This window comes from Festucalex cinctus, chromosome 5, assembly GCF_051991245.1.
Source record: "Festucalex cinctus isolate MCC-2025b chromosome 5, RoL_Fcin_1.0, whole genome shotgun sequence".
Classification (NCBI taxonomy): domain Eukaryota; kingdom Metazoa; phylum Chordata; class Actinopteri; order Syngnathiformes; family Syngnathidae; genus Festucalex; species Festucalex cinctus.
In genome coordinates, this window is record NC_135415.1 from 19,318,296 (window position 1) to 19,345,712 (window position 27,417).

The 27,417-nt window shown below is 38.7% G+C and overlaps 2 protein-coding genes across 2 annotated transcripts; one reads left to right on the forward strand and one right to left on the reverse strand.

Annotated features, from left to right (window-relative positions):
• Positions 1-10: 10 nt before the first annotated feature.
• On the reverse strand, positions 11-3,711 carry bri3bp (bri3 binding protein). The gene is made up of 3 exons (XM_077522213.1): positions 3,253-3,711; positions 2,247-2,349; positions 11-2,046 (listed from the first exon to the last, which is right to left on the reverse strand). Exons 1-3 carry the CDS (start codon positions 3,427-3,429, stop codon positions 1,634-1,636), a joined length of 693 nt encoding a protein of 230 aa, XP_077378339.1. The 5' UTR covers positions 3,430-3,711; the 3' UTR covers positions 11-1,633.
• Positions 3,712-4,129: 418 nt separating this feature from the next.
• stpg2 (sperm-tail PG-rich repeat containing 2) lies at positions 4,130-26,884 on the forward strand. The gene is made up of 10 exons (XM_077521277.1): positions 4,130-5,071; positions 5,145-5,248; positions 6,073-6,231; positions 7,821-7,994; positions 13,087-13,196; positions 13,311-13,422; positions 17,894-17,992; positions 24,180-24,343; positions 26,111-26,274; positions 26,796-26,884. The coding sequence occupies exons 1-9, from the start codon at positions 4,963-4,965 to the stop codon at positions 26,211-26,213; spliced, it is 1,134 nt and encodes a 377-aa protein (XP_077377403.1). The 5' UTR covers positions 4,130-4,962; the 3' UTR covers positions 26,214-26,274; positions 26,796-26,884.
• Positions 26,885-27,417: the final 533 nt, after the last annotated feature.

Here is a 27,417-nt window from a genome sequence, read left to right on the forward strand (position 1 = left end):
GAATAAAACATTTAACATTTCTTCCTTTATATCACTTAAGTAAAAATTTACATGTAATATTGACTCACAGTAGTGCAAGAAACAGCTTTCTCTGTGGTAATAGAATGCATGAGCCATTACTAATAATTGAGACAATAGGGTTGCAAACAGCTCAGTTTTGATCATTTAAAGCCATTTTATGACATGTGCAGTTCTTCCTTTATCACAATATGCTTTTATGTTATAACTTGATTCTTTGGCCTTGGTGTGGCATTGCAATTATATACAAAATGGTATCTCCAAGAGCCCAGATTGCGCGACACGAGAATTCACAAACTGGCCGTTGTTAGGATTGGGCCAGGGGAAACAAACGTAACAGTTCATTTAAAACATTAATAATATTAATAATAATAAAAAAAAAAAATAAACAGGATTAAGGAGTAACAGGACTATTTGACCACAGCAGAAAACAAAAGTTCATATATTTCAAATGTTTTGTCCAATTAGTCCCTGAGAATAGTATTGTGTATCCATGATGAGAGACATTCCTGTAATGATGGCGTCATGTACATATGCATACACACAGTGTGGACTAAAGTATTCATTAACGGACATCTTTTTTTTTTTTTTTTTTACTTCCTGTTTGGTGGTGTTTAGGGAGAGAATGAGTACTACGGTACTTTTGATAGTGTGGATAGACAACAGGTAATTTTTACATGAAATCAAATGTACATGTTGGCCCCTGTGTACACACTCATCGAATTAACATCTTGAAAAAAAAAATATTGTGGAATAAAATACAGTGGTACCTCCAAGGTCTAACTTGGAAATTGCAGGGGAAAGGCTGCCTTAAATGGCTTATACATTTATAGGAGATTATAATATGCGATGTTAGCGCTCCTAACTAGTCCTCACTTCAGTCAGTATCAAAGGATCACCTTCAATTTTTGTGTTTTATGACAAGGTGAGAAGAAAATAATGTCTGAAGTTAGTGTACAGTACAGGAAGTACTTTTGTCAATAGTCTTTCAGTGACAAGCTAGTTAAGAGATGATGGCTCGCCAGTCGTCATTGGGATCTCTGTTACTGTACTCTTCAAGCTACATTCACACTCCAGTGTATATCTACTAGTCAGTTGTTGCTTACTACTAACTTGAGTCAGTGAACCAATGCAAACAAATCACCCGAGTTGGCGGCGATTTTTCCCAATCAAGTGAGCGAACTGGTACAACCGAGTCGCCCAAGTTCGCAATCATTTTGTGAGTCAGTGAACTGAAACATCTGAGTTCTGCAGCATTGCCACTAACTTGTCAGTTTACCAATTTGACCAAGTCAGTCAATGAACCAAAATCAGCTGAATCATCCGCCGTGTTTATTGGACACCTCGGACTTGCGAGTTGTGATTCAATACTAAAATATGAATCATCAGCAAGGCTGATGTGAGAACCAATCACCAAGACTTCTACGTTCAAATGTGACTTTCTATCTGGCCTGTACACTCCATAAAAAGGTTTCGACCTTTGCGGTACCACGGTAATAAATATAAAAAGGGAGTGGGCATCATGCAAACAAAAGCTTGAAATGCTCGAGGACAATATGAACTCAAGTGGGTCAAATTCCGGTTGGACGTTTCAATACCGATCCTGCTGCTGCTTCTACTCGTCCACATGCTCCAGACCGTCGATAATCCGACCTAGCCGGATGTTGAGCAGGCGGACCTGAGTGTCCAGGTGGTCGATCTTCTCCTCCAGCGATCCGGTGCCGCGTCGCCAGTACACACCCACAGGGCCCGTCATGAAGTACAGCGCCATGATGCCGCACAGCGGCAACACTGCGCGCTCGGGGTCGCCCTCGAACTTCTGCAGCACGTACAGGCACGCCAGGGCCAGCAGAATCACACGCGCCAGCCAGAAGAAGCGGCCGAACACAATGTGCAGCACGTAGAAGACGCCGCCCAGGAACACCGACAGGAACCACAGGGCTGCCAGGACGCCGGCCAAGAGAGGCAGGGCGCGGGCCGGATTGCTGCTCAGAGACGTCGGGCTGAAGTAGTGGTTCAAGTTGGATGCTGCACATGGGAGGAAGGCACCAAGTTCAGATGAGCACCTGCATTTTTGTGAAGTTTGAAACTATTTCTCCTCACATAATAGCGACGGATGGTGTTTTACTTCACTACTGAGAGGCTTTTAAAATGTTAAGTAGAGAAGTCTGTGTCTGTACAAAAGCATTTATATTTGACCAAATAATAAAGCTTCATTTAAAACTCACAGTCAATGCCCATCACATCAAGAAGATCGGTCCAGATTTTCCAGATGGTGTCGAGGAAGGAGTCCACGCCATGAGCAAAACGCTCTGTTGCTTTGGAGAAGAACTGGAAAAATAAAAGAGGAATTAGCACAAAAACATCTTTTTGACAAATACTTTTTTTCAATACAGAATAATGTGGCAAATCATCCTGGCAGATGAAACCTTAATGCCATGTTGAATCCTGACCGATGTAGCATTCAGGACATTTTCTGCAGAACCCAACAACAACTATCTGCCGAATCCTGGGAGATAAAACCTAAAGTGTTGCAATACATGTTAAAATAGTGACTTTTGTGTTGACTTGTCTATCCATTTTTATTAAGCAGACTGGTATACCAACAAATCAGTTGACCCAACAAGTGTTAATTACATTATGCCCATTTGTATAACAAGTGAATGGACATAGGAACCGTATTAAAATTAGCATGTGTTATGAGACAAGGGACATCAGTTCTCCCCTCTAACCTGACGTCATCACCACAATTCCCCATTGTGTTTTATTCATAAAGAAATTCGGCGAGTCGAACCACGCAATACCACTATTGCTTCTTAACACACATGTAAACATTTTAAACCACCCTTAAATTAGTGTTTTTTTGTGTGTGTGTGTGTGAGTGACAAGAAAAATTCGCACCGGAAGTAACATCAAATGCTCGGTGCGCTTGTTCAGCGTGTGACGTCACCAATTAATTTAGCGACATTTCATTGGAATATTACATAAATTGCATTTCATTGTAATATTTAATAAATAGGCTAGCGCAGTGGTTCACGAAGCCTAATAGACGCTTTTGTGAATTATGTTTTTGTTTCGCGATATGTTTTGGGGGTGAAAATCGGGTTTCAAAATGGCATCCTCCTCGAGACAGCTCCCCCTCCCCAGAGTGAGCTATATTTCCTCGTTAGCCAGTTCAGCATTACACACACACAAAAATGAATCTTTACATCGGGGCCCGTCCCGCACGTTCACCTTGTAGAGGCCTCGGATGTTCTCCTCCCCGAACACGTTGCTCAGCGTCTGGTAAATGCCGTTGGCAGCCCGTCGGAAGCTGTTCTGGCTGCTGGCGCGGCTCCTGGCCGCTTGGGCCGCCGACAGCACGGACGTGGAGAGGACCAGTAAAAGCAAAAGACCCGTAGTCGCCTTCATGGCCCACCGATATGTTATAATGTACGGGATGAGTTGAAGATGCAGGCCAAAAGACTCCACTCTCCGCTTCTGCTTGTCAGTCGAACCTTTGAGGCCGGTAGTCGTTGACTCGAGGGATCCGCGTTGCGTTCAATTCTCTTCGTAGATTACGGCTTCCAATTCCCATCAACGGGGCTTGGAGCGAGTGTATCACACAAGAGTGCAACTTTCTCATCAAAAGAGCCTAAGGTCAGTTGATATTACACAATTTATCGACTAAGTTGCTGGATGAACAATGCGTACTCAAAGTTTCAATAAAACTACGTTAATTCCAATAATGGATGTGGTCAGTGAATGCGCCATAAAATAGTTGTTTTTAAAACTCACTGCTGCCCTCTATCGGGAAACATGTTGGACGCAACTTTAAAGATATACTTCACTTATTTAGCCCATTATAGCAATAGAAAGTTCATATTTTGTCTATAAATAATTTGATAATTTCATTATAACACATCATTTTGCAACTTGCTGTCGACTAAAAATGACATCGCAAGGGCTCAGGTAACCAATCACAGCTCAACTGTTTTCTAGGTATGGTCATGTGACATTCATAAGCTGAGCTGTGATTGGTTACCTGAGCTCTCGTGATGTCATTTTCAATCGACAGCAAGTTGCAAAATGTATTTTTAAAGGTACTAATTGTACATGAAATCAATGAACGGACAGGTTGTAATAATCTGTCAAACTGTACTGTTATTTTGCCGTTTTATTTTCTGCAAATCTGTATGTAATATTTTATTTGTCACTGGTGGGTTGCAATCTTTATCACCTGCAGCATAAACCTCTGATGGTTATAACAGCAGAAAAGGAGCCCTGGAAAAGTTGCACAAAACCTTGATAGGTGATGCCGCACACTTCGACGCAGGCTGTGCATCGTTCCTTGCAAATAGTTGTGACTCTTTGATGTCTTTGATGATAACAGACAAAGGAATATCTCAGATGAATGGAGAAGGATTGCACATAACTAGCTTGGCTTTGCAGCTCTTGAATGAATGTGCATCCAGCTAGGCTGTTACCCACTCTGTCGAAATAAACACAGGACTTAAGTATTCGTTTAATACATACAAGGGCGGCACAATAGCAAAGTAATAATTAGTAAATTGCTGCAGGAAGAGAGTAATAAAATTAATACACATTCAAGCTAGCAATAATACAAAACAAATATTCACGTGGTAGGTTGGTTGTCACTGAATAAAGTTGATATTTAATAAACATAAATTGTCTGCCTTTTAATGTCCTACCACTAGATGGTAGGATTGCAGTTTACATGAAACTTAAATCACAGAAATCGACTGATTGCACCTGGCGTAGCGCCACCTGGTATCATAGCAACGGAAGTAATTAGGCCTTGATTGCTTGACTCTGCTTCAGGTGGTATCATAGAAACGGATCGATGTTGACACAACGTTGGGGGGGAAAAAAAAAATCTGACCTCATTAGGTTTTCAAATCAAGTTTATTCTTATGTAAGAGTGAGTGTAGTGAGGGTTTAAACATGTATGGGCGTGCTCCGAGAGTCACCTTCCTGACAAATAGTGAGACTTCAGCCACAGTGGGTCCAGGATCGTACAACATAAGTTCAAGAAGACAATCCACAGTGTCAGGTAGGATTGGTGAAAAGTAATAGACACCTAAACACATTTTAATTGTATTAAATAAGCTGTTGTCTTTGCATAGATGGCTATGCTCCATTTTTGTCCTTGGCAAGCAGACTACCATTAATCAGTGAGTCCAGTGAAACAGAACCAGGACCTGGTTACTATGATATTTCACCTGTAAAGGTAAGACAAATGCCTTATTATAGTATCATTAATATCCTAGCTCTCAATGACAGTGTTTATCACAATTTGACCTTCTGATGTATACAAACCCCAATTCTAATAAAGTTGGGCCATTGTGTAAAAAGTACCGGTAAATACAAACAGAAAACAGTGATTCACAAATAATTTTCAACCTATGTTCAATTGAACATACTAAAGGTGAACAGGCTAATTGGACAAAGGTGAGTGTTTTTTTTTTTTTAAATTGTATTTTTTAACATGTTACAGACATTCTATTCCAAGTGAGTGACTATTGTGACTATATTAGGTGTGGTACATTATCTTACGCAACTGCAGATACAAATATGCAATATTGTTAAATAGGGGTGTGAATTGCCTAGTACCTGACGATTCGATTCGTATCACGATTCACAGGTCACGATTCGATTCGATACCGATTAATCCCGATACGAATGGTCACGATTCGATACCGATTAATCCCGATACGAATTTATAAGTCGATTGTTGCGATTTTTTTTCATTCATATTTAGAAAATACTAATCAGTAAGCTTGTAGAGTGTAAGATTTATATGAAAATGTATTATTTATTTATCTGAAATTTCAGTCTTATAGAGGTTAAAATAAAAATATTAAGGCTTAATGTGCCGTTCATATAACATTCTTCCATGCTCAAGGTGTGAATCCTAAAAAAAAAAAAAAAAAAAAATCGATTCTGCCGATTATTGAATCGATTCGAGAATCGCGCGATGTAGTATCGCGATATATCGCCGAATCGATTTTTTTAACACCCCTATTGTTAAACAATTGTAATTTGTCTTTTTAGCTAAACGTTCATGGTGGCTGCAGTCTTCGGAGCCGCTCCAAGCGTTTTGAGGACCCGGTGTGTGAGGGTCCGGGTCCCGGGGCCTATGATGTCCTTGCCCTGCCAGCCACCACCAGTCACAACAAGCTGAGGCCTCGTGGGAATGATGCTGTGCCACTGGTAAGCTGAGGAATGGAAAGTAGTAAAATGGTAGTGTAAATTTAGTGTTTTTTTGTTTTTTAACCGTTTTTTTCTTTAATAAGGAAAGTGTTTAGAATAATTATTTTAAATTTAATGTAAGACAATATAGTAACAATATATGTATAAAAATAAAGGTGGTTGTTTAAGAAAATGTTTTAATAGAAAGCCCAATTTAAAAATCAAATACTGTATGTAGTAAAACAACACAAATAATGTACATTAATGATTCATGATACATTCTACTGTATATAAACATGTAGTAAAAAATAATAAACCATAGAAAAAAAGCCTTTTTAATATAATCACAAATAATGATCCATGCAATAATGCATGTAAGATGATTCATTTTTAAAATTTGGACTGTTTGCTACATGATACAAAACTATTACTTTTGTTGTCATTTCTTTTTCTCAAAATTGTAATTGTATAACTCCTTTTGTTGCTTATTTAATGGGCTCCAGTACTGAGAGTTCAAGACAAACCACTTGCCATCAAAAGGAGCCCATTTATTTTAGCATCGCACCTCTTGCACGTGACATAAGCCTTGCTATTGAAAAAAAAAAAAATACACATGCATGCACACCCCCACACCTTAACTTTTTCTATATTTTTCTGCGACAGGCCCATTCTAAAGTTGTTATGCTCTGGAGTTGGATCCCAAAAACGCAGACACAAATAAGATTTTAACTCTTTATTTGCATAACATCGAGAGGCGTAGCACAAACTTGACTAGATGAGAAACAACGAGAATGTATCAAGAATCACGAGACGTTAAGATAACTTGGGTTGTGGAGGTGCACAGGGGAACAAAGTTAATAATCCGACAAAACACACACTTATCAGTCAGGCTTATATAGACAGCAAATCAATCTGATTGAATGTGGCTAGACATGTGGGTAACAGGACTGACATTGAATTATCTGATTGGCTGTTGACCAGATAAAGAGATTAAGAGCTTATGACATCATAACGTGTTTTACCAGTTGAAACTAGATGCTGGTTAAATCAGTTCAAAACAGACACTTGACCTCACGGTCATGACCCAAACATAACCCTTCCATGACCCTAGTACCCTTACATGACCCTAGTCACGACAGTAAGCATAACCCTTGCATGACCCGAGTCATGACAGTACACCCCCAGGACGCCTCCTGGCGGACCCCTAGGTTTAAACATAACCCTTACATGACCCAAGTCATGACAGTAAGCATAACCCTTGCATGACCCTAGTCACGACAGTAAGCACAACATAACCCTTACATGGCCCTAGTCATGACAATAAGCATAACCCTTGCATGATCCTAGTCATGACAGTAAGCATAACCCTTGCATGACCCTAGTCACGACAGTAAGCATAACATAACCCTTACATGACCCTAGTCATGACAATAAGCATAACCCTTGCATGATCCTAGTCATGACAGTAAGCATAACCCTTGCATGACCCTAGTCATGACAAAAGTAGATTGTAATTGTAAGGTTTTTTTTTTTTCATTCTTATTTTTTTCAATGTAAATAAAAATACAAAACACAAACGATTTGCAATGTAACAAAATGTCTCTTTGCAGTCACATACCACGAAAAATATGCTACAGCGGGTTGTGAGCCAGTACGATGTGCCATCCATTCCCTCCCCGGGTCAGGCGTGTGGCTACGAGGAAGACGCCCTGGGTGTGCTTCGCAAACAAGAGCCTCCGCACAGAGACACAACTCTGGGCCCGGCTTACTACAGCCCTTTGAGTGTAAGTGTTACTTTCGGCGTACTTTTGTATCCTCAAATGTATGCAACTCTCCCCAAACTGTTAATTATTTCCAAATTCATTTACATGCTTAACGAATGCAGCTCCACAAGTAAAAATATGAAACAAATATCTAGAAGTGAAAAACAAACATAAAAGAAGCAAACATTTTTTTCTTTAATAATATAGGTAGGTGTGCAGTGGATCCCTGCTATTTATGGATGATAGGGACCCCATCCTATTGAGTTATCTCCAAATCCATTTCCATGCCTAATGAATGCAACTCCACTTTGGACGCCACAGCTCACCGGTGCTCATCCATTTTACATGTGTGCAACAAAGAAGGGGTCCATTCGTAATTCTTTCTGCAGTCACATTACAGTATTCACTTGAAACAACAAACACAAAATGAAGTCATCTGCTAATGACCAGTGGGAGGCAACAGCATCCTTGAGTGTTTGTCTAAGGTGTGATTGTAACCACGCAGGCGTCCACGATGATATAGAGTTCTCAGCGTCGCTTTAAATTTACGCCGTGTTTCCTCAAACAGTGAATTTATTTGCCAGGCACCTCAACTGCTGAAAACATATTGAGGGCTAACTTTATTCAAGTCATAAAAAAATAGGGACATAACGGTAATAAATTATTTCTACTTCATAGATGATTATGTTGACAAAGACTTAAGAGCTGAGCTCATTTGACCTCTGTTGCTAGCCAAAACAGCAGCACGTATACTGCAACGTGCAGCATCTTTAATGCATGCTGTAAATGAGTTCCCTGGACAGTATAAAAGATCATCTCGTCACGTTCGCATCGTCGATGATTAGCATTTTTGACACAAGTGGTTGTTCCAAAAAAAAAATAAAATAAAAAAAATAAAATAAAATAAAAAACAATAAACAAGTGGTTGTTCCAGAATGTTGCGTGCGTCCATATGTGTCTTCTGAAGAGCTACAAGACTTTTATATTGCACAGTCTGCCACACTTCTTAATATTAGAGGGAGTCCTCGAGTTAAGGCGCACTCGACTTAAGGCGTTTCGACTTTACAAGGATTACAGTATGCCCGGTCTGCCATTTTGGCCCCATCCCCCATTTTGCCTCCTCATCCGCCATAGCCCGCAGTGTTTTCCCCTCGTCCGCTATTTAGCCCTTAGCTAGTGCTAGTGCTTGTGAACTTGTGGGAGTATCTTTGGCTTTTTCACCCTCTTTTATTTATTTATTTATTTATTTATTTATTTATTTAATTTTTTTCCACATCATTGGCCCCCAAGAAGAAAGCTACGTCTTCTATCAATATTGGTCCAGCCAAAAGAAAAACATTTTATTTTATGATATTATTTTATTTCAAGTATAGTTTTTTATGCAAATTATTTTATGTAAATATTGACTTTAACTCATTCACTGCCTTTGACAAGTATACTTGTCAATTGTATTTTTTAGAGCGGTGCTAAATGGGGGCGAATCTGAGCATGCTCCACTGTAAATATCAAACTTGGAAACAACTTTACTGATGCCCAACCACCGGTAGATGACATCATTGCCCCATTTTATAGGAAATAAACACAGTTTCAGAGTCCATGGGAGAAATGGCTGTATTTTGGCAAACCTACATTTTTTTGCTGTCAATTATAAAAGAACGGGACGGGACAAAAAGTAGGGAGTCTATTCTGTTATTTGGTAGATTCGGTTTATATATAATTATTTAATGTAATATCACGTGAGTATTGGAAATGTAAAAATTTTCTATAATGACTGGCAGTGAATGAGTTGGAAATTCGACAAGTCGAAATTCGGGTTACATCGTTAGCGTAGGAACGGAACTCCGACATAACTCGAGGTCTCTCTTCAGTGACTTTAAAATAGAACGAACATAAAAATGCAACACTTTTATTGTTGCTCCCATTTTTAATGAGATGAACTCAAACAACAAAGACTTTTTCAATGTATACGAATTGGATAGTTTGATTATTGTACAGGTGTGCCTTTTGGCCTTGGTGGAGTGACCCACTGACCACCATTTCCCTCACACAGCACATGCAACACGTTATAGTGTCATACTAATGGAATCCATAATTGGTGTTGGCAGTAGAGGGAGCAGGATGAGCAGTGGCTTATTTCCATGAGACAGGACCGCCGCCAAAAAACAGGCTGAGTTCTAGGAGGCTTTTAAAAAAAAAAAAAAAGGGGTTTAATGACTGCTGTAATTTTTTTATCCTCAGGTTATTTTGACGAACACATGGAATGACGTTAAGACACTTGGGAACTGTTTTCTGAGCAGATCGGGACGGGAAAATCCCTTTTAACACTCCCTACACCACATGATGTCACTCAGGATAATCTTTAGGGACAGCAGATAATCGGACCTTAGCTGACATTGATCACAAGGGAGGGAAAATGCTCATATTTGGCACGATTGTTTTATGTATTTCCGCCACTATAGTTACCCCACTTCTTTGCTCAAAATCCTAAAAAATAGTTTTGGCATTTTGCATCATGGGAGACAAAACTCATTTAAATAATATATATTTGATATTCTCTTCACTCAATATCAGCACTAGCTGTATTTGATGTTTTGCTTTTAAAAGCCTTGCTAGACATAAAAATGCAATTTGTGCCCGCAGACCGCACGCTAGCCGCAATGACAAAGGCGGTTGATCGCATCCGCCTGCATGCCATGCTAAATAAACAGCTTTTCTGTTTTAAAGCACAACTACTGTGGAAATCTTTTGCTTCCCTGGCTGGATGGCAGAAGGATGGAGAGCAAGGAGACGGGCACCCCGTGGAGTTTCCCCCATTGAGCAAGACTTACTATTTCTTCTTCGTGCTCTTCCCAGGATGCATTGGAGTGAATGGGGCCGGACAGCTGGGTCACGGAAAACTTATCAAAAGAGATGGCAGAAGTTGAAATGCTTTGATTCCAAACTTTTATTTGCGTTCTCTTTCCACATGTTGTTGGAGCTTTCACATTTGAGTTGGGAACATGAATTAGAGTCGGTCCAGATGAATAATTGAGAAAGTCAACTTCGGTCTTATCCTATTTCCTATTTCACTGAAGTCTGGCGATGTTTGGTTGCTCAATTTCAGAGAGAACCACACATCCAGGAATGTGCGTGCGTTGAGCTTCATGACTGAGATGAAAGTCAGATTTACAGCCCGTCATGTGTGTGACAATTCTGTTTTCTTCCGGAGTACAAGCTGAGGCAATCATTCAGCCATTATAAGGGATTGGATATTTATTGCGTCTTAGGTTAGCTCTGTATGCATAAGTAGTTTAGCTTTTTCACTTACTTTCTCAGGGATCCTGAGGCAAATGTGTTGCGTCACAAGTGTGACTCATAAACATGTGACGTCACACATGACACACGGCACATTTGCCTCAGTATCTTTGAGAAGTGAAAAAGCCGAACTACTACTATATTTTCTGACAGAATTAACCTATTCATCCTATCTATCTATCCTATTCATTTTCTGAACTGCTTGTTTCTCACAAAGGTCGCGGGGGTGCTGAAGCCTATCTCAGCTGGCTTTGGGCAGTAGGCAGGGTACACACTGAACTGGTTGACAGCCAATCGCATGGCACACAGAGACGAACAACCATCCACACACAAGCACACCTAGGGACAAGTCGGAACACCTAATTAACCTGCCATGCATGTCTTTGGAATGTGGGAGGAGACTGGAGTACCCGGAGAAGACCCACACGGGCATGGGGAGAACATGCAAACTCCACCCAGGAGCCTGGACTCGAACCCGAGTCCTAAGCATTGGGAGGCGGATGTACTAACCAGTCAATCACCGTGCCGCCCAGAATTAATCTAAGAAACAATAAATATCCTATAATTTTTAAGGTCTCGATTATTATAGAATATAGATTGAAGGCCGGAAGAACAACAGAATTTCTATGAAAATGTCACACACGTGACGGGAGAATGGCCGATTATAGCACCAAGCAGAAAAGCATTGTATTTGCCATTAAATTAGCAGGAAGACTAATTAAAAAAAAGTTAATAAAATATAGAAGCATTCTATTCACACACTTATTTGGCCATAATTAACATAATTACCAGCACTTCAGAGAGCAGATATTAGGCATTGCAATTTATTGCTTATAAGTACGCATTAAATTGTGTATTAACTCATTCAAACCCAAAAACGTATAAATATGTTTTTTTTAATACTTTGTCCTGCACTCACAAAAACGTATTTATACGTTGTTGTTTTTTTTTCATGCCAGACCATACAGAAGGCTTTGATACAGCTTCTGACATGAAGAGGTCGCTTAAAGCAATGGTAGTCATTACAAAAAACTGCCAGCAGGTGGCAGCAGTGTATAAGAGATAAGCCAGGGCGATGTTGCAACAAGGTCTTTTCCCCTGTGTTTTCAACAGGTTTGAGAATAATGATGTAACTTAGTTAATATTCTAATGCTAATTGCTGCAAAACGGAAACAGATACAAATATATTTTTTTCTGATGAACGAAGAGACTCTAATCTTTCTTTTGTATCTTCCATGTTTTTAAGGCAATGGAATATAGAATTGTCATTAATTTCATGCAATTTTAAGGAAAAATGCTATATTTGGAAAGATATAGGTCTTATCGAACATGTTTGTTCATTTAATTGTGGAGTATTATTAGCTGGGTACTTATTTGTTTGAAAGGAGGTCATTAATGTTGTGTCACTGCTGCCTGTTTTTTTTTCCCATGATGGGCATATATTTGTCGTCAGCGGAGACCAATATTTGAGGAAATGTACCCCTCAACAATTCAATCATTTTTGTGCTATTTTTTGGCCTGAAGCCTTAGTTAAGGGGTCAGTGTTGAAAAGTTGTAAAGCTGAGGCGAAGGAGTGAAGGCTTTAAAATAACCTAGAAGGGAAAAAAGAATGCTGACATATTGTGTGACATTTTGTTCAACTTCACTTCTCATTCACCTTCAACTTCACAAGACAACGCAGATAAAACACGAAATGAGTCCATTCTATTTTCCCACCGTTCCCTCATCCATTCATCTTGTCCTTATCGCTTCCTCCTCCTGTCATTCATTTACCCTCACCACAGTCTTGAAATGTATTTTTTGGTTCTTTTGTCTCCAGGCTGAGAAGACCTACAAATACAAAGGCATCCACTTTAGCAACATGACAGCCAGGAGAGACCCGGTGGCCAGGGATGAGGGTCCAGGGCCGGGCCACTACTACCCTGAGATGTAAGCCTCACCTGTCACTCATATATATATATATATAATTTATTTATTTAGGTATTTATTTATTTATTTATTTATATGGCTTTCAATTTGCATCCTCTCAAAAATCCACATCAGCGATCCTGAAACGCACTACGAAAACGTGAACATGCGAAAAGAGCAACGGGTCAGGGCGGAACTTGTGATTCCTCGATACCACCAACTGCTGCCCCAACAGGAGCACAAGAAAGTAAGTGGATCTTTTATGACAATTATATGACATGGTTTGTTTTAGGAGAGGCTAATGATATTAATGCATGCTGCATTAGTTTATTGATTGGATGAGGGTGCAGATACCTTTTGAGTCACTATTGCATTAATGGTTCACCACTAAAAATCATAACGGTATGGCCCGCCTCCACAGCCTGCTTGAACCAGGAAGTACACAAATATGACAGTCTAAAAACATTTCCATTGGTATTTTCTAAATGTAATTTCTGTTATTAATTTAGATAACAGTTTTAAATAAGCATTTATTTGAAGCGCTTTTTAAAGAAAGATTTTTTTTTTTTTAGTTTTTACACTAAGGCATACATTTTCGTTCAATGCCATATTATGACGTCATAATACACACAAATGTGATTTTTTTTGTGTTTAATATTTTTAGGGATTTAATAACATATTTTAAATCGCTGCTTACTAAGTTATGCTTGGTTGTACTAGCATTTAGTAATTAATGACAGTTATTAGAACAATACAAATGGCAAGATACAAATTAGTAATAATAATAATAATAATAATAATAATAATAACAATTTCTTCAGCTTACTGTAAGGTGGCCCCTATTTTGATGACTTGTTTTCGTCACAAAAGCGTAGCCATTTTATAATAATAATAATATTAATAATAATAATAATACAAATATTGACATAAAATGACAAAAGTAATAAAATAGAAAATTCAAAGTATGGCCAATATAACAAAATAGTAATGCGTACAATTATACCAGTACCCTCCGTATATATATATTTTTCCAATCATTTTGTCATCATAACATAGCTAATGGGGAAAAAATGCAGACCAGATGTTTATTTAACAATTTATCATTACTAGATTTGCAGATATATTAATTGGTCATAACATTAACCTATTCACCTAATAAGTGAACATTGAGTCACGTGAATGAAACGTTGAGCACTGTGGATTTTGTTGAATTTTTTTCCCCACCACTCAAATGTCACTGCTCTTATGTGCCGTTAGGGGGCAGTAGAGCGCCACCTTTTTAGCCTCGCTCTCAGAATACGCTGATGATGTTGGGGAGTTACTCACCTGTGTGTGAACCACAGTGTACTGAGCCCACATCTCCTCCTTCACCCTTTCGAATGGAGAGCGTATGCTGTGTTTGACTTGACGTGTGTGTGCACAAGGAAGTGAAACATCTTCATTCTGTCAAATACTGTACCCCTCTTCCGCTGTCCCACAGTTTTCCTTGAAAAACAACAACAACAACAACAACAACAACCCAACAACAAAAACATCATTTAGCACATTTAAATATTAGTGGAGTTACCTGTGACTTTGAGACTTTGCCCTCCACTCGCACGCTACCATGCATGCTGCATTTGGACCTCCCCGCTGTGATGCTTGTGCTTCCATCCATCATCATTAGGAGCTCACAGCACAAAACTATGTTACATACACACACACACATAAAGCAGATGGGTCATTAGTCACAATGGGGACATGCAGGGCAAAACACCTTTTTACCTTAGCTGTCCCACTGAAGCTCATTAAATCATCTTTCGGACACTTTCAAACGTGCACTTTATGCAACATCCTATTTAAATAGAACCCAAGCCATATGTTCAGTGTGAACATCATCACTATCGTCATCATCATGTAACATTTCCAACCACCTGATCATTGGTACTCTACTACTGCTACTAATACTACTACATTTATAATACAACATAGAATTAAATATGCACCAAACAAGCAATGCATTAAGTATTAGGCATAAACGACCTATGTCATTTTATGGCAAAATATTTTTTTTTTGCCTTAATTTTAATCTCAGAATGTGGCCAGCGTTCCCCTGCTAAAATTGCTAAAATGATCTACATTAACACATTTGCTCCAATAATATATATATATATATATATATATATATATATATATATATATATATATATATATATATATACATACACACACACACCTTTTCCCAAAGACGTATTTATACGTTTTTTTTAAATGCTAGAGCATAGAGAATTCTTTGATACAGCCTCTCAGCAGCAAAGAACGGTTGCAGAAATGGTAGTTATTACACAAAGTGCCACCAGGTGGCAGCAGAGCAAAGGAGCTCAATGAGGGCCATGTTGAAAAAAGCTCAATTATTCACAATTTTAAATAGATTTGTGCAAACTGATGAAACTTAGCTCTCTTCTAATGCTAATTGCTCCGAAAACAGATAGAAATATACCTTTTTTTCCTGATGAAAGATGAGACTTTAATCTTTCTTTTGATATGTTCCATGTTTTTATAGCAATAGAACGCAATATTCTGTGGGCCTTGCAAAATCAGTCAAAATCCAGTAAAACAGCTGGGAGCGAACAGGTTTGCTTCTGTGAAAATGGCTGGGAGCGAATGAGCGAACAATTCTATCCCTAAAATAAAATTATTAATTAATATAATAAAATTGTTCATGTTTTCTGAAAAACTATAATTTCAAAAATTCACAAAAGACAAAAACAAAATGTAATCTAAATGTAATTTACTTAATTATTATGTTTTATAGTTTAAAATTAAATAAATAAAAGTGTTTTGCATTATGATGAGTATGGTCAAAGGATTAATTAGGCTTGTATATCGAGGCACCTCTGGGGTCCACTTCACGACTCGCATGTTCAACAAACACCGAGTTGACGTACACTGAGAGAAGAAACTGCATTTTCGGTTCCAGGACAGCTGATTTGAGGCAGTTTAAAGTGGAGTAGTTTCACCTGGAGTTACCACTACATCAAAAAGACCACATCAACAGATCCCTGATTCGTCGAGTCACCATGGCAACGGGGTAGCAGAGCTCGGCGCTGCCCTCTGCTTCCGCATTTTTTAAATTTTATTTTATTTTTTTACCCCTCTCAACTCTTAATGCGATCATATGGCGAATTTGATGCAACTCCGCAGCGGCTCCCCATAGAGGAATGCAGCGTGTTAACTCAGTTACCTCCATTTCTGAAACGGAAGAAGCAGTTTCCCATATTTCAGGGTTTTTTGACCCAGAGTTCTCAATAAACCTGCTTTGTGAAATTGACCCCAGTTGTTTTATATGTCCAAATACACACACAGAAGGCATTCCAGTCCTTGCACATACAGACCACACTTCAACATGTTTAATGTCACACATCTCATAATGCATCACTGCATGTTACTGTCAGCAGACATTGTCTGTAAATTCACTTGCCAACTTCACATTGTCAGTTTCAAACGCAGAGCGCCTGTTAAAAATAGTAAGCCTCCGAGTTATTGTGTATGCTGCAGGAATATATATACTTATGATTTTTATATTTTCACTTTTCCACACACAGTGTTGTTTTTTTGCACACTTCCCTAAATAACAATTTTCTCGTCTTGCCGAGGACTGCGGGGTGCGACCGTAGCCCCTGGATTTTTGTCAATCGTCAAAGCACACGTAACAAAAGGTGTTGCACAAAAAGCTATCAAAACAAGTGTTCCCTGCTCTGTGTGAGTGTCGGGCTACAATTTTCTCATGTACCCGGGAAGTATCGTACTCCGACAATAACAAGCCACACATGCACACTCGCAATAAAGTCGTGAATAAAAAAGATTAGTGCAGAAACTTACTTATGTTCAGCTTATTTTATTTTAGGTTTCCAAACTGTTGGCATTTTTTTTTTTTTAAAGGCATTCAGGTTATATCCAGCATTGGTAACACGAGTTTTGCAAAGGTTGACTGAAAATTGCATGGCAAGCAATGAATGGCCTTTTTTTGGGGTTCTCAACTTGTCCAAAAATATGCCGCATCTTTTCAAGTATGAGAATCCTCGGGAAAATATATGAATTTTTGATGTTCCCAGCATGACTCCTTCTGAAGTCACTCAGTAGCGCCCCCCCCTGCAAAATTAGGAAAATGCCCCTCCTGACACTAGTTTCACAGATTTTCCCCAAAATGGGTGAACACATCATAACAAGATACATGGGAAGAAAATCTCAAGGATCCAAGCAGGAAATTGAACAAATGAGCCCCAATCAGAAGCGGGCATCCTGGACCAGCTGATTTTCGACCAGTGACTGTGTTGAAATTATATTTGTTCTTCTATCTATGCCAGCAATGTAGAATGACAGGCAGATGCTCCACTAATGGCAAAGGTGTGGAGGAAAAGCTGTCTATTTTTTATTTTTATTTTTTATTCCTGCAAGTACTGAACAGTTTTGCAATGATTGAGTCAATTGGTGAATAAATTGAGATGAGATCATTATTCCAGTCTACACTATATGCTTTTGACAATTTTTTGTTTATTGTAAATTTTTGGAACGTTAAATATGTGCCTTGGTGCTATAAAAGTTGTGAGACACTGTCCTTGATAGTTGGGCAATAATAAAATCTCAATCTTTTTGCCTATACTGGCATCTAACTAATGATCATTTGGAAGATTGGCCATGAAAAGGTTTCAGTCATTCCACTTCCTCTTTTTGTACAGGGCATTCCTGGTCCTGGCCACTATGACATCAGAGGACAGTTTGAGAGGCTGAGTGACAAAAAGCAGCAGGTCACCACCGCCTTTCTCTCTCAGACTGAGGTACTTCACTAGTTTTATATTCATTCATTCATATAATACAATCTTAACGATCATGCAGACGCCGCAATGTTAAATTAACATAATTGCTCATATTCCTGACATGTCACATGCTTGCGTGGCCACTTGAGGCTACTCAGATTTCATAGGGCTCAATCATAACTGCCCCGCAGGTCAATGAACAAATCGAGATAGGCCAGTCATATCCACAGAAATATTTGAATGTCAAACTAGGTTCAGACAAAAGCAGGAACAGCAAGACAAGGAACTTAAGAACGAGTCTGGAACAATTAACAGATAGTAAGTTAAAGGAAGACACGTCAAACAGCAATAGCGATTTAGGAACAGGAGAAAGAAGTCAGGGGAAGTAAAGACAAGACAGAAAGAGTGATACAAAATCATGGAAAGTAAGAAGTGAGAAACTGGGACAGAAAGTCAGGAACAGCAAGTGGAGAAGTCAAATGTATTTAATTTTAACCTAGCTTACCACATGTTGTGGTATGTACGGTATATACTTGATGCTCAATAGTAATGAATCTTATAGTATAAAATGTGCTCTTCATAAAACAAAGCAAAACAAAGATAGATGTACACGTACTTGCTCTCCCCAACCCCCACCTGACTCATCCCATTTAGCATCACAGTGCATTCCACTTTGTCACTTCGCGTTTTTCTGGTACAATTCCAGTACTCCAACACACAATATGGCTTCATTGTGCCCGTAGGATGAGAACAAACTATCGATTCCACTGGCCCAGATAAGCAAATTAGGATCCATTTGGATGCATTTAGGGACATTACTCCGCATAATGCCAACACTGAAAATATTTCCCGGATATAATCTGGGAGATAAATGTAGTCAATTAGCGACTTCTCATTGGAGAACGCTGTTCAGTATGCGTCCCAGATCCAGAAGCTGAGCTCCTTTTGTCAGTGCGATTCCATGAGATGAGGTGAACATGAGTTTATTAGCACGTTCAAAAGCAGGAAGGTTCGGAAACTTGCTTGTTTTAATGACTGCCATAATTGTGCTGCTGTAAAAGTCTGTATTTATGGTACTTCTCCACTGCAAAAAGAGACATTTTATGTCAGGGAAGATTACGGGATGCTGCTGTAAAGTGGAGACTGAAATAGTATCAGAAAGTTAGGAACAGCAAGACGGGTAAAGGAACAAAAAATGGAGAACAACATCTTCACATTCAGAAATTGTGTGTCCACAGAAATTTGTGCTTAAATTGTGCATCCGAACATTTGATTCATAAATCTGTGAGTGATCAATATGACTTTCCTTGAGTTTGTTTTACTCTGGGAACCAATTTCGAACCTGTCGATCATGATTATGAACAAATAATGAAGGATCTGGGCAACGTATTGAAACAGTGAGCATGTAAGTGAAATAAAACACTAAGATATTATTAAGAATTTCAAATAGGAACAAATAATGACTTCAAAGTGATAGATGAGTTTCCTATTACAGCAGCCAATTGCTCATCCTGTGGAGTGAGAGAAGTTTTTCTCTGGTCAGATATCCTTTCCTTTGCGTCCATCTTGATATCAGAGCCGTTTTTCTTCACCCGAACCACGCTGTGGACCTCTGGTGACACTGCATTTACAGCCTCTGTGATAGAGGCACAGCAATCTTGTTTATTTGTCATTGATACGTCAATGAAAACGCTTTAAAAAAATGGTTGTTCTTCTAACCTCAATCTCTGACACGATAACCTCACTTCCGTCATTGTGAATATATATATATATTTTTTTATTTTTAATGGAATCTCACAACTTCAAGACCTCTACGCCCATTTGGTTTTGATGCATCTAATGGAGGGACATTAGGGCGTGGTTTACGCAGCATGTCAATTAAAATAATCCAGAGTTTCCACGGGTCATTAAAACATATTAAAAGTCATTACAAGGGTTTTGTTCAAATTAAGGCTTTAAAAAAGCATTTAATAAAACATTAAATGTGATGTCCTGAGGCATTAAAAAATGTAAAATTGTTGTAAAGACATTGTTGTTCATGCTTTATTTTACATACAATCGTGTGCAAATGAGTCACTACAACACAATTTTGCAATTAAAAAATGTGATAAAATATGTATTTGTGGTGACTGGTGACTAGTTGTAAATAAGAAAATGGCCAGGAGTTCACAAGTTGTTTCATGTTCCAACCACCAGTTGCTTAGAATTTGAAAAGCAAAATGTCCAAAACGAAAAAACACTAATGCCACCTAGTGGCAGGAAATTACCTCAAGACAAATCTGACTCAATGTTTCAATTTTTTTTTTAACTGTTAAGTATACCTTTTTTAACTTAAAATTACTTTATCAATGAACTAAAAGATACCATTATTTGGTAACTATATTTCTCCACTTATATGCTAACAAGAGCATGAAAAACTTGAAACAAATATTTGATTGTACATTTACAATAGATATAGTATGTGATTAATTTGCAATTAATCGTGACTTACAAATGGAAATCATGCGATTATGATTAAAGATTATAATCTATTGACAGCCCTAATATATAAACAGTATATTTATATATATATGTGTATGTATGTGTGTCTGTGTGCGTCTGTGTGTACATGCAGTACGACATAACCTTGCCAGCAAGTTGAATTCCCGCGGTATTTGGGAGGTCACAAACTCCTGAGCATCTGCTGATACATTTGCAGCCGACCTTTTTTAGGTCGAACCAATCAGGCGTTGTTTAGGGCGCATCAAAACCAATTAGCACCGATGGCGGGCGGACAACACTGCAATCAATTGTTCTCTCAGAATTACTCATCGTTTCATTTTTGAATTTGAACAGCTAGAGGCGCTTCATGCATTTTTTATCTGGTAAAGATGTTTGTCCTTTAAGACGAGACAGAAGACGATGTTTTCATCCATTGCTTTGACTGGTCAAAATAAACGTGCAAAGATGCCGCATCGTCCAATCAGCTCGGAGTATTGTGCAGCAAGTCCCCCCTTTCCCAATCTGCCAAGTGAAGTCTCAGATTCATAATGTGACAAACTCCCTTGAGTGAATCACAATTATCAATCTGGCTTGTGAGGTTAAAGTACGACGTGCACATTACATTAGTTTTAGGTTGCATTAAAAAGCATTAAATTACATTTACTGATACCTTCAGAAATTCTTATTCACTAACATATGCATGCCAAGTTGGTGACGATACAATGGAAAAAGGCTATAAGGTCCATTTCAAGTTTTTACTGTTTGCCATCACTGGCACAAAAACACAAATGCGCGTGTATGATCAAGGCAGTCTCCGACCCAATTTCTCTGACCGCATGCTGTGTGCGTGAACGCGCGCACGCGCGAGTGTGGCGTTAGAACCTAGGGCGACAGTTTTCTTAGATGTTCATCTCGGTGTGACTCTGCGTGTTCTCCTGTGGAGGGATAGAGAGGAAATGAGATAAGGAGGCACTGAGGGAGGAATGAGAGGATAAGATGAACAGTGGGAATCTGCCCAGTAGTCGCCTCAACTATAGAATCTTGCCGCAATATCATTTGGACAATAACCACATGTGGTGTTGTTCTCAAATGTGTGTGTGTGTGTGTGTGTGTGTGTGTGTGTATCTGTGGTTTTGGAAGAAAACAAGCTCACCGACATAACAGAATTCAAATGAGCTTCAGTAAAGTGCTAACAAAGCTCAGTTGGGAGTCAGTTTTTTTTGTTTTTTTTTGGAGAGGAAAACTTGAAAAAGAGTAAAGGCGCAGCGTGAGCCTGACAGATGGGCCTCCTTGCATGTATAACACGCCACCAATGTGGTGGCCTTCAAACAGCAGGTCATGTGACAACAAAGATATTGATGCACAAAAGTTCCTTTTCGGTCCTCCTGCGTGTTTGGAATATGTCAAATAATAGCTCATCTGTTCCAAACAAGACACACGTTTTGTTTTGGGGTAAGAATTTGCCAAGGAATGGTGATGCTTAAATATGTGTCGACATATTGTAGTGTTGAGTTCAATATAGTGATCGTGTCTATTCACAAATTTGTATGTATTTTTGTAGAATCTGCCCTTCAATTATATGCTGAAATAGCCACCTAATCACAGATTTTGTGCTTGTTTTGAAATACCCTTCAATGACATAAGTCATCGGTGTCCAAACTACGGCTCGGGGGCCATTTGCGGCCCGCCGTCCATTTTTCAGCGGCCTGCGACATGTGCTAAAAATGGCACTTGACTCAGTTCAATAAAATAAACAAAACAAAAATGTTTGGAGATGGTCAACGTAAGAAGGGAGGGTATCGAAAAACAGGTGCCATTAAAGGTTATTTTAGTTCACTAAAACTAATGAAAAAACTAAAACTAAAATTCAAAAAACAATAGTTACTGAAATAAAATAAAAACGAAAATGCTTTTTAAAAAACGAAAACTAACTGAAACTACATTTTATGTTTACAAAACTAACTAAAACTAACTATAATTATAGCAAACACGTCCTTCATTTTAGTTGGTAATTAATTTAGTGCATGAGCCTTTGGGGATGATTTTAAATGTGATTTTTAGTAGATTCATTTTGATATAAACCGGAATATTGATGTTTGAAAGTATGTCACACAGAAGTGACATCATCTAGCAGCAGCCAATAGAAAAGCACCTTCAGACGACGTTGCTCCCATTGTTTTTTTTAAATATTGCACACAAGTTATACACAAAAAAAACAACTAATACTAATACTGAAACAAACTAAACTAAAACAAAGCATTTTTTAAAGAACTAAACTAATAAAAACCAACAGAACCACCCTGAAAACTAATAAAAACTAACTAAAATGAAAAATTCCAAAACTATAATAACCCTACTGCCCTATTACAAATAAATTGGTTTATATACTGTAGCATTTTTCTAAGTATGCAAAAGCACAAATAAATTACTTGTGCAATTTTTAGGACTAAACACAATTTCTCTTCATAACATATCTCTTCATAACGCCCTTGCGTCCTTCTGATTTTGTGTATGTGGCCCTCAAATGAAAAAGTCTGGACACCCCTGCCATAAGTTGATGCCAAAGCTAGTAGAAATGTAGTAATCGGCATCAAGGAAGTACGTTGAACCGTTATGGAGAGTTTTCGCCACAGAACGATGTTTTTCCTCTTCTGAGGGGCTATTAAAATGAGCTTGCTTGACACTTTGTATTTTTATGAGTTGTGAAGGCATGATGCATTAAGGTAGTAAATGTAACCACCTGCAACCTATTATTTTTAAGTGTAATATAAGTTTTAAATAATAATGAACATTTTTAAGGTTTTCTTAATTACTCAGTTTTTCGCTGTTCGCAGCAGGACTCTGACGCTATGCCCTGCATTAGCTGCGGTTTACTGTACAGACATTCATCTATTTTACATTGACAATTTTGCTAAGTGAGCAAGTACAGTTTGCAGACTGCTTATCACAAGCTAACACTGTAATGCTGTAAACTGTTATATCCAACAAATCTGAATGCAACATGCACACAAATCACCCACTGTCAATATGTTCCGGCCGTTGCTTGAAAGTGGCTTTGGATCTTCAACCAGACTTGGTGATCATGCTACAAATGTGAGATTTCAAAAGGGCTATCTCATAGAAGCATTTTCATAAATGGGCAAGTAAAAGCTTTACTTGTTTAATTTCACACTTTATGGGTGGGCAGACAGACCCACTATTTGTATACAAGACATTAAAAAGTCAATTTTCAATAATATACCCCCTTAGGAGGTAGAAAATTATGGATTACGCAGCATGAAAATAAATCATGTAAAATCCATCTGTATTATTCCACCACTTTTCAGTGCTTCTGCTGAACCCTGTAGCCTGCGTGTGCTATAAGTGCCGCTGCGACTGACACGGAGAAACTCTGATGAAAGGTCTATCGAGCTGAGCTTGACAAGCACAACTTGAGCGGTGCTAAAATAGCTTTTGCCTTAAAAAAAAAAAAAAAAAACACACAAAAAATCCTCTGGCACCAGAACTGTGCTTTTTTTGGGGCCCAGTGGAGCTGAGGCATTATGTGTTGTGTGTAATAAGAAGTGAGGTTTTGTATTGTGATTTATTGTCAAAGTGTGTGCCTGCATTAAGCGCATTAGCATCTCAGGTAGCCAGGATACATTGTAAAGAGGTTTTAGTTTAGACATGAAGCGCTAGCATGATAAACGAGCATTAAAGTAAACGTCGCCTCTGCTTTGTCCATTAGAGGTTCAAGCCTGCCAAGGAAGAGTCGCCACCAGTTGGTTCCTATAACGACCCGCGTTGCGCCATCCGAATGTCTCACGGTGCGACGACGGTGCATAAAAGTCCATTTGGTGTCGCAGCTGAGCGTTTCCCGCCTAACCGTAACGGAGGTTCCACACCAGGTGGGTATGTGTGATTTTATATCTGGCAAATTGTGGTTTATTGTCATCATGCTAACAGAGCATCCATCGTTAGTATGCTTAAGTCAGGTCATGAACTTTAGCTGGACCTGGGTCTAAATCTTGTTTTTGAACACAACTCTTGGTTTTAATGGAATATGTTGGAATTATGTGCAATTTTTAGAGTTGAAAAGGTTTGAGATCTGGATTGTAAGACAGGCAAACTGACTCGTACGTGAGGCTTCACAGAGATCACATGAATGATCTTTTTACTCATGGAAGCAACACTTTAGCACCACGTCACTAAATTAGATGAGTCAATATAGTTGTATATGCTGCTTACTGTTAGGCTTCGACATGAAAATGTTTTAGAAAGTGTGTTTTGGCGGCTGGACTATCACTTATTGCTTTGTAAATTCGGATGGGCTCGCTCACAGACACATTTTGGGACAAAACATTTACTTGTTTAATTTCCAATTTGATTGGTGAACAGGGAATCTAGAGACACAAGTATTTGTATACAAACAATAAAAAGTCAATTTACTATAATGTGTTCCATTCAAAGTAAGATAGGGACAGTTGGCATCAGTCACAAACCACCTACATAAAGCCCAAATGTGTCTCTTACATAAGCATCACTATTGGGTCAGTCTGCATCCCAGTTGCATTTTTTTTTTGGACAAATATTTTCTCATTTGTGTTGATTTGTAATATTGTATTTGCTAGTTGTATGCAAACACATTAGCATTGCCAAATTGTCTTCTCGCCTCCACATTTACATAAATAATCAAACACATTTGTGGGGAAGTTAATAAAACCACAAAAGTTGTTTTAGCAGTGAGTGGGTGGAGTGCTATCTTAAAGCCAACTGTAGACTAGTCAAAACAACACAAACATAAAACATCATTATGCCATATACAATAGCTCCACAGTATTTAGCTGCTCTTTCTTGCAGGAGTGCTCTAAAAGTAGAAGATTGTGAGTGCATCCTTTAGTTAAAGCCCCCTTCAGGTTATTGTGTGGGTGTTTAATTGGATTTACAGATCTAACTGCAACTCAAATATTGGAATTACACTGAAGGAAATACTTCTTTTTTTTGGGGGGGGGGGGTGGCAACATGGAAGTGAAAACAATGGAAAAGTGTAATGAAAACCATAGAACCAGGAAAACCTCTGATTGTTCAGTACATGAGCAAAGTAGGTGGCTTCTACACACAGAAGACAAAAAAGGGGGGTGGTCATAAAGACAGTATTGCTAAACACAGATATCCACCATGTTGACATCACAAAGCAATCAAGTATGTGCCACTTAACAGACGCTAATGCTGTTGGCTAATGCTAATAATCCTATCAAACTCAATGCAACTTTAATAACCACTCTGCTAACCTTTTGGCTTTGGCATGATTTGTGTTCCAGACAGTCTGGCCATGACTTGAAAGTGGTGGATCCTCACCCAGCTTTACTCCCAAGTTATAGGCGGAAAAACTCAGTGTATGGAACTGTCGCAAATGAATTTGCCACACAGCCTCACAGACAAATTTTGAGAAAAGGATTTTTGCTCCATGGCTCCCCTAAGAGTTTAGATTGTGATTAAGAAGACACCCCAGAAACCCAGCTATTTGTGTATAGGCAATAAAAAAATTCTTAGTGTACTCACATTGTTTAGTTAACAATGGTGACAGCTTGACCCACCATCAAATTAATTCATTCAAATGTTATTTTTATGAGTACTCTATTCGGTGGCAAAGTGTTACTCCTTGTGTACTGTGTCCAGGTCCCGGCTCCTACAATGTCCTGGACGTGGGTTTGGCTCAGGAGAGTTTGAAAAGGGCATTTTTAGAGCGAGCCAGGAAGGGAGGCTTTGGCTCCACCACTAAACGCAGCAGCATTTTCCTCAACAAGGAGTCCATACAAGGTCCTAGCCCAGGAGATTACCAGGTATTGTGATACCCTTACTTAAGCGTCACATTAATAAACATGTAACTCAATTTATTCATTTAGTGGTGACTTGAAATACAAGTGACCAATCTTCTGAGGTTTTCAAGATACTATAGCCATCACATCAGAGTGATATGAGCGCTCACTTCGTAACCAGCAGGAGTTGCCAGATAATGAACAAATCTTCAAAAAAGAGGCTTCAAGATGGTTATTGACACTTTCAATTGAAGTTTACTGTCAAACTAAACAAAAATAAGAGATTTACACATGTTGTGTGTTTTAAACACACAGTAGCTTTGTCGCTAGCTTAATGCTAACACATAATGGGAAACGCTAAAGTGGGGCTAATGAATAGCATTGGTGTGGTGGCGTTTTAACCCTTTGAGCAATTTGAACACAAACAAATGTTGTAATTACCAAGTTGGGGCATTTGTGAGTCCAGGTACCACTCTATTAGTTTTGCACTTTTGGTGAAACTCCATCCCTGTTATTTATACTAAATGCTATTTTTGTTGTGTCAGGTGGAAAAGCGTCCAGAGGAGCTTTACAAAAATCAACACACAGCCGCATTCAGATCAGCCACACAGCGTCTGGCATCCTCCATTGTGGCCAAAGTAAGTCTCTCTCTGTTTTGTCACCCGCGATTTAAAACTCTCTACTTAACAAAAAGTCCTTAAAAGAAGGAAGGGCCAAGTTTCAGGCTTTAATAAGTGGGACATTGCAGCAGTAGCATCTATTCCACTACTACGATGATGCCAAGGATCCTGTTTTTCCACAACTTTTATCTTTGACTGCTTCCTGACTTTTACTTAATTAGTTCTTTCGATACTTTTCCTACACCCATATTAGTCTCCTACCAAGAACATTCTGCCTTTGTTCTGAAACACATTTGAAGTTGACTCTTTAGTCCATCATTTTTTTTTTTTCAACTATTAGAAATGGAAGTTGGTGAATAACCTTTGACAACTCGAATATGTTGCGTCCATAAGTGTAGAAAAATCTCAGGTGACTGATTCTGACATATCTGTGTTATTTGCACCTTTCATAATATTGTGTTAAAGGCAAAATACAAATATTGTTTTTCAGTTGCATCTTGTGGGCTAGCTAGTTTGGATATTATGAGATCATGTCTTGATCAAAAGT